The sequence below is a fragment of the Zonotrichia leucophrys genome, chromosome 11 (genome assembly GCF_028769735.1).
Source record: "Zonotrichia leucophrys gambelii isolate GWCS_2022_RI chromosome 11, RI_Zleu_2.0, whole genome shotgun sequence".
In the NCBI taxonomy this organism is placed as follows: domain Eukaryota; kingdom Metazoa; phylum Chordata; class Aves; order Passeriformes; family Passerellidae; genus Zonotrichia; species Zonotrichia leucophrys.
The window spans coordinates 16072735-16080510 of NC_088181.1; the positions used below are offsets into that span (position 1 = coordinate 16072735).

Sequence of the window (7776 nt, forward strand, 5' to 3'; positions counted from 1 at the left end):
GAAAGAAGCCAAAAAACCTGCCAGCAATAGGGTGAATCTGCTGACCCTCAGGTAAGGAATGGCACCTTCTTTTCAGGTGATTTATACTGCAGAACTGTGTGGGAAAATGCAGCAAATGGAGCAGGGAAGAAAGTTTACCTTAGCTTGCACCTGGCTGTGTTTGGGCCCAAGGAACTGCTCAGGATGCTGAGCTCAGTCCTGAACAGAGCTGTAACCCAGCCCTGGCATTCTCTGGGGTCTGAGGCCCCAGCACCGAGCCAGCCACACATCCCATCTGCACTGCCCTGCGGGAATGCCTTGGGAACCACACCCACGAGGTTTAATACCAGGGGGTGCCAATGAAACCAGGGGAGTTTTATCAGGGGGATAAAGCACCTCTGCTAGGAGGAAAGGCTGAGAGAATTGGGATTGCTCAGCCTGCAAATGTGATAGCTTTGGGGTGACCTAACTGTGCCCTTCCTGTGCCTGAAGGGAGCCTGCAAGAAAGGTGAAGAGAAACAATTAACAAGGGCCTGGAGTGACAAGGGGGAATGGCTTCACACCGACTGAGAGTGGAATATTAGGAAGAAATCATTCCCTGTGAGGGCAGTGAGGCACTGGCACAGGGTGCCCAGAGAAGCTGTGGCTGCCCCTGGATCCCTGGAAGTGTCCAAGGCCAGGTCTGACGGGGCTTGGCACAACCTGGGATAGTGGAAGGTGTCCCTGCCCATGGCAAAGGGGGAACCAGGTGATCTTTATAAGGTCTCTTCTAACCCAGACCATTTTATGATCCCATGCTTCATTTGCCAGGGTATCCTTTACATACATACTAGCACTTGTGAGCCTTTAGACTGTGCAAGACAAAAAAACCCAAACCAATATTCCAGTTAGAAACTTAACACTATAATCACTGCTATTCTCTGGTTTCAGATTTTCCTAGATACATTCTGAAATTATGTTCGAGATATCAGATATCACATTTCTGCCATACTAAGACCGTTTTGTAAATGTGTGGGTATTATATCTGATTTGAAAGCGACACCATTCATTACTGGTACAGGAGTACTTTCTACTTAAAATGTCTTTATGCTGAAATGATCTGACTTAATGGACCCTAAATCTTTTTGATCTGCCATCCAGCTCATTGGATGTTAAATCTTAAAAAACCTCAGTAGTCTATTAATATTTCACCAGTAAAGCAGCTTTTAGGCAAAGCACATTCCTAACAAGATGTATGCTTAACACAGTGAAATAGTTAAATACACAAAGAGTGCAAGAGGCAAACAAATATCAAGATGAATGTCATGATTTTAGATTCAAAGTACCTTAGCACAAAACAACAAATTAATGAACCTTGTGCTTCAACTGCCTAACTGGTGAGCAAAAAGGGTTTAACTAGTGAGGAAAGGGCTGCTCAGGTTAACAGGTATCATTGGTTTTGCTTGTACACTCAGTGATAAGTAAGGGAGGCAGGCTTGCCTATTGTCTGGCCATTCATTTTAGCAGCATCAGCTGCCTTGGCTGACCTGCCGTGCCCACTGCAGCCAGGCACCAGGGTGAGCTCATGGCCCAGCTGTGTCTGGGCACACCACAAGGTCATCTTTGGATTTGTCAATTGACATGATAAAGCATCCCACTGCTTCAGCTGCTTCTAAACTTCACTGCAGTTCCAGTGACACACATCTCAGGCATCAAGTACAAGCTCAAACACAAAATCAAATAGAGAGGTTGTCAGAAGCATGTACAGGTACGTGGGTATCTGCCAAATGCAATCTAGCAAGAGAAGGATTACAGATGGGAGAAGGATTTTCCATGTTACATGTAAATACCATTCCTCTCAAAACTTCTCAAATGGTGCCATCACCTTTTTTCTGCTTAAATTTCTAACAAATTAAAGAAAATTGAGGAATCAAAACCAATTAACAAAATAAAATGTTTCCTAAAGGTTCAAAGAACATTTCAAGGTTTTGCTACCTTGCTGCATTTTTTTTTCAGCTAACAAGGTATTTAAAAACCTCAAAACAGGAAGAGCTCTGTAATGATAAGTTGAAACTCTACATACTCCTCCCGTCTGGAATGCACTAGAACAAATTCAGACAACTTGGCAAACGTCACGTTTAACTACAGACCTAAAATGACTTTTGCTGTCAGCGTGGCTTGCTGTGGCACTGAGATAAGGAGATTTCCGCGGGGCCAGCTGGCGGGTCAGCAGCAGCATTGCCACACAAATCCGAGTCCTTGGCTGCTGACCCCGCGCTGACTCCCGGGGCTGCCACCAGACCCTTCCCCGCGCTCAGGGCGCTCTGGGCTCCCGGGCAGCTCCTGCACATTTACACCTTGCGGTGCTGTAAATGCACTCCTTGCTCTGAGCCCTCAGCAAGGGCGAGCCAGCCCAAGCCACAGCTTCCCAAGCCACTTAAAGCCATCGCCTCGTTTCTCCCGGCCATCGCTGCCTTAAACCCAGTGTATTTCCTTAAGCTCTCGCCCCCTGAGGACACCCGTTACTTACCGGCTTAGGGCTGAGGGGGGCCGAGGCATGCCGGCGCTGTCCCGCCTCCCGCGGGCCTCCCCCGGCGCAGGCCCGCCCCGCGGCTGCAGTGGCTCCTCCGGGGGCGCAGGCGGCGGTGCCGGCCCGCCCCGCCGCGGGAGCCCCGCCGCCCTCCGCCTGGCCAAGATGAACCCGCGGCTGCGGCACTGGCGGGAGGCGGCCACGCTGCTGCTGGCGGCGGGCACGCCGGGCCGGCCGCCGCGCTCGCCGCTCGGCTCCTTCGACTACGAGCTGCTGCTGCTGCGCCGGAGCTCCCGCAGCGGCTTCATGCCCGGCGCCCACGTGTTCCCGGGCGGGCTGGCGGAACCGGCGGATTTCTCCGCCGAGTGGCTGGGGCTGCTGCCCGCCTCGCCGCACTGCGGGCTGGGCGCCGTGAAGCCGCCGCCGCCCGGCTGCAGCCGCGCCCCGATCTTCGCCACCGACCGGGAGAGCCTGGGCTCGCAGCTGCCGGGGGAAGTCGCCTTCCGCATCTGCGCTCTCAGGGAGACCTTCGAGGAGGCGGGGATCCTGCTGCTGGTGCCGGGGCGCGGGCCGGCCCCGCCGCTGCCCGCCGAGCGCCTGCCGCCCGCCGCCGAGCTCGGGGAGTGGCGGCGCCGGGTGCGGGAGGACGCGTCCTGCTTCCTGCGGCTGTGCCGGCACTTGGGCTGCGCGCCCAACATCTGGGCGCTGCACGAGTGGAGCAACTGGCTGACGCCCGTGGGCAGGGCCGGCCCCGGCGGCCGCCGCTATGACACGGCTTTCTACCTGTGCTGCCTGCAGCAGCGGCCGCCACACGTCTCGCAGGACGACCAGGAGGTGACAGCCGTCCTGGTAAGAGGGGCCGGGGTTCCCGGCATGCGGCACAGCCCGGCCCGGCGGGTGTTGCGATGGGAGCGGCCGCTCCTGCCCGAGCCCTTCTCCCATGGCTCCGGGCTCCGCCGAGACTGCGCCCTTACACTTCGAACAGGCGTAGAATCATAGAATAGTAGGGGTTGGAACGAACCTTAAAGGTCATCGTGTCCCACCCCCGCCATGGGCAGGACACCTTCCACCAGAACAGGTTGCTCCAAGCCCCCATGTCCAACCTGGCCTTGCACACTTCCAGGGATCCAGGGGCACCCACAGCTTCTCTGGGTACCCTTTGCAGGGTCCCACCACTCTTACAGTAAAAACACTGCCTTCTAATATCTAATCTAAAAGTCCTCTCTTTCGATTTGTACCCATTGTACTCCTTGTCCTGGCACTACAGTTCCTGACAGAGTCCCTTTCCAGCTTCCCTGCAGTCCCCTCAGATACTGGAAGGCGCTGTGAGGTCTCCACACAACTGTCTCTTCTCCAGATCAGTCCAAGCCCTCCTGATAAAGCTCCTTGAGGAAAGGGCAGGGAGTTTTTACCTGCACCCTCTCCCCTGGACTCCTGGCACCATCACCAGAGGTGCAGCTGCAGCAGCTGTCGGGAAAGGGTTATTTGTGAGGTTGTTGTACATGATCCGTGTCACATCAGGTCCCTTTCACCGTGAATTACTGTCTCTTTCCAAGGCAGTTGACACATACCATTTTTTAACATTCATTCTTGCAATATAGCAGGGTTGTCTCACCTCCTCAGTATGCTGGGAGTGATCCATGTGGTATATCCAGGTACATTCCAGCACTGCATGAGATGCTAGTAATTTTTCTCTTTTGGAATTACTTGGAATATTTTAAGTAATATGCAAACTTGTTGAAATAGTCTCGTAAAAATTTTGACGTTTTTATTTTTTTAACCTTTTTTTTTTTTTTAAATTGAGTGTGTAAAAGTAACAAACTTCATGAAGAAGCTCTAAAGAGATCTCAGGGTCAGGTACATTAGGGTCCTTAAGGTTTTTCTAGGATTCTGAAAAGTTTGATTACAAGTTAGAAGTAGATGAGAAACCAGACAGTTCTGTAAAAGCCTACATAAAATTTTGGTATTGCTGATGTTCCTGTATTTATTTGTTTAGCAAATTCTGCTACAGAAATTTAAAAGTACCTGAAACCTTACTTTCAAGAGCTCATGTTGTAATTTTGTTAATAATAGCATAAATCTACTGCAAACAATTATGCATATATTATTAAATTCACCATATGAGATGAAATCAAGATTACCAGTAGTTTTAAACATGCAGAATTATGATGAATAGCTGGGTGTTCATGCTCTGAAAACAATGCTTCTAAGGAGCAGATGTTTAGAGGTACTTTTAAATCTCAAAACATCAGTGGCAGCTTCTGGCAAGAGCAAGTTTAATGTTTTCTGTTGGTTTCAGTAAACTTTCAGTCATGCCCCTAAAACAAATGTCAGTTTTTAATCCTGGCATGTCCGTGAGTAAAATAAAAAATTACTTTTATTGGGAAAAAATAAGTAGTTTTTATCGATTGTTTGTTTTTCAGTTTTAAGAATGTGTTACTTTGGTGTAGTTTATACATGGTTTTTATTATATTCAGAAATATGGTCCATTGCAAGCTCCTTTGCTGTATGGACTTCCTTGCTAAATGACTTTTCAGTTTATTCAGACTTTCTATCTGCTGCTGACACTATTATTTCAAGACTTGTTTTCATCTTCCAGTGGTCATCACCTGCAGAAGCCATCGAACGCTTCAAGTCTCAGGAGATCTGGTTTCCTCCACCTCAGTTTTATGAATTCTGCAGGCTGTGCAACTTCTCTTCCCTCGAGGAGCTGCAGCAGTTCAGCTCTGCACGGGCCCTGGAGGGCTGTGAGCGCTGGATGCCCGTGACGCTGAGTGCTGCAGATGGAGCCATCCAGCTGCTGCCGGGTAAGGACACGCTGGAGGCTTCTCCTGAATGCACAGCATCCCCTGAATGCTGTGTGCTGAAGCCACATGGCATAAACCATCCTTAACTGAAGGAAAATACTCTTTAAGTCAAGTTACTGCATGCTGTTTCCACCTTGTTTGCTATAGTTGTGACGGTGGCTGCAGTCAGAGACAAGCCAGGGCATCAGGCAGCACAGTTACTTCTCAGTTACTCATAATCTCATTGTCTCACCATTGTCATCATATGTGTATTTGTGAAGGAATTCCAGCATTCCAGCTTTGTGTAACCTGAAGGATGTTTAAAAACTCCTTCCTTTAGTCCTTTTCAGTGGGAATTCTCCTTTACTTCAGGTATTACTTTGTGAGGAGATGGGAATCAAGCTGCACTATCACACCTCCCAGCTGCAGTGATAAGGCACTGGACTAAAACCATGCACTCAGCCATCTTCCTCCTGCCCTTTCTCCTGCTTAAGTCTCTCTCATTTCATAATCATATACATGCAGTGTTAAGAAAAGCTGCATATACTATTCATTATTTTCTGCTTTTTTAGTTTGTTTTTCATTATGCTTTTTTTTTTTTCTTTTGGTCACAATTTCTGTAGGATTTCTGTATTTGGGGTTTATTGTCAGTGTTGCACAAGAATATAATGCCTTGATATGGCAAAACATTTACTTTAACAAAACAGAACAAAATACATTTCTGTTCTTAGTCCTGTCTTTATACCCATGAAGAAGTGCTTGTCCCGTGCTCCACCTATTATATACACTCCTGTCTGCCCAGGCTGTCATTACAGCATATTAATAGCATATTATCAGGAGCTCTGGAACATTCAATGTGCACTGCAGTGTCACTGACATACTTCAGAAATGTATGACTCTGTCTTTAAATCTGAAGATGTTTAGAGGCAATTTACTTTGCATTGCGAAATGCATTTCCACTGATTTACATATACTGATAAATCCTAAAAAATTACCTGTGAAAAGGCTGAAAAATAAGGTTGGCTATCTATAACTAAATCTTTTTTTCTACCCACAGGAGATGAGTTATATCCAGAGGATCCAGATTATACTGGAGAAAAGAAAATTAATTTGTCAACAGATAAGAAGGTTGAAGATCTCATGAGAGAGGGTGGGGTATTTCACAGGATGGTAATGAAAGACATCAACAATCTTGCTATTTATGTTAATATTCAAGCAAAATATAAGCATATAAATCCACTGATGATAAAGTGTGATAAATCAGATTACAATAGCAGATTATAATATGTCTTGGGTTTAAATCTAGAATATTTTTAATTGCATATATGCTCACTGTGGTTTTGGTGCTTTTTAACTGTTGCCAAATAGTCATGAAAATATTACTCTGTCCTGCCAAAGCATTATATCTGTATGTCTGTGGAGTCACATCTATGTGTATCTAATTTCTTGAGTCTTTAAAAACAGAGCAGTTGTGCCACTGTTGAGTCTTCTTCTCATTGAAAATTTATCTATATATATATATTATGATTAGAACAAGTAGAGAAGAGTTGAAGGATTCTTTTATTATGCTTCCCAAAGTTATCCACTAGATAACTGTAATGTTAGAAATGGATAAAATCTCCCATTCCATATTTGTTAACATTTCCCATTTTATTCTTTCTTTCATTTTGGGGACAAGCAATGTATGTATAGATATATACATAAATTAACTATAATGCACTTTTAAAAATAATATTATAAAGTTAATTTTTATATTTTATATGCTTAAATTCTTTCTACTAATGGTAATAATTCAAAACTACAATTTTCAAAGGTAGACTTAGCATAAAGGAAGTAATCTATGGAATTGAGTGCATTCTTTTTATCAATATATTTTTTTATCTTCAAGCTGTAAGCAATTTAAAAAAATAAAAAGTATAATTTTTAGCTCCAAAAACATATCAACAACTTAAGGGAATAATGTTCCTCCTTGATATACCCACATCCATATTCCAACATCCCACATTTTGCTTCTTAACTACTTTACTAATTTAACTGAGATTTAAGAACTTCAGAGGAAAGATTGTTGCTTAATGTTTGGGTTGATTTTGTCTTTTCTTTTGTTCAATAAGTGAAGTCAATGGAGCAGTTTTGTAAATTATCTGGAAGGATAATGAATGATGACTTCAGATTAGTCAGTAAAGTTGTTCAGAAAGCTTTGTTCCAGGTTTTGTTCTCTGTTTCAATTAAAACCGGTTGCTACAATTAGATTAAATTGGTTTGTAGCATTCATTTGGATTAAAAAAATACTGAAAAAAAGGTGTGTCTTTCTCTTCTCCCTCAGAACATACCCAGGCTGGTGCTGGTTTTGCAGACCTTGTTGAGGTTTGCAAACTGTGCTGAACAATGACCACATAAGCAGAGCACTGGGTATTGTGCATCAGAACACCTGAATATTCTGGCTGGGTGTGACATTCCCTTTCTCCTGTCACTGGAGACTTCACCTGCCTGCCCTGACTTCTC

At 45.5% G+C, this 7776-nt stretch overlaps 2 protein-coding genes across 2 annotated transcripts in view; one reads left to right on the plus strand and one right to left on the minus strand.

Moving 5' to 3' along the window:
- Positions 1 to 2613, minus strand: part of ANKRD27 (ankyrin repeat domain 27) — a 55343-nt gene extending 52730 nt beyond the window's left edge. Inside the window, exon 1 of the mRNA XM_064722936.1 lies at positions 2489 to 2613. The gene's annotated coding sequence lies outside the window, so the exon portion shown is untranslated. The remainder of the gene's footprint in view (positions 1 to 2488) is intronic.
- Positions 2614 to 2653: 40 nt separating this feature from the next.
- Positions 2654 to 7521, plus strand: NUDT19 (nudix hydrolase 19). The gene is made up of 3 exons (XM_064722938.1): positions 2654 to 3337; positions 5088 to 5295; positions 6332 to 7521. Exons 1-3 carry the CDS (start codon positions 2654 to 2656, stop codon positions 6556 to 6558), a joined length of 1119 nt encoding a protein of 372 aa, XP_064579008.1. The 3' UTR covers positions 6559 to 7521.
- The last annotated feature ends 255 nt before the right edge of the window (positions 7522 to 7776 follow it).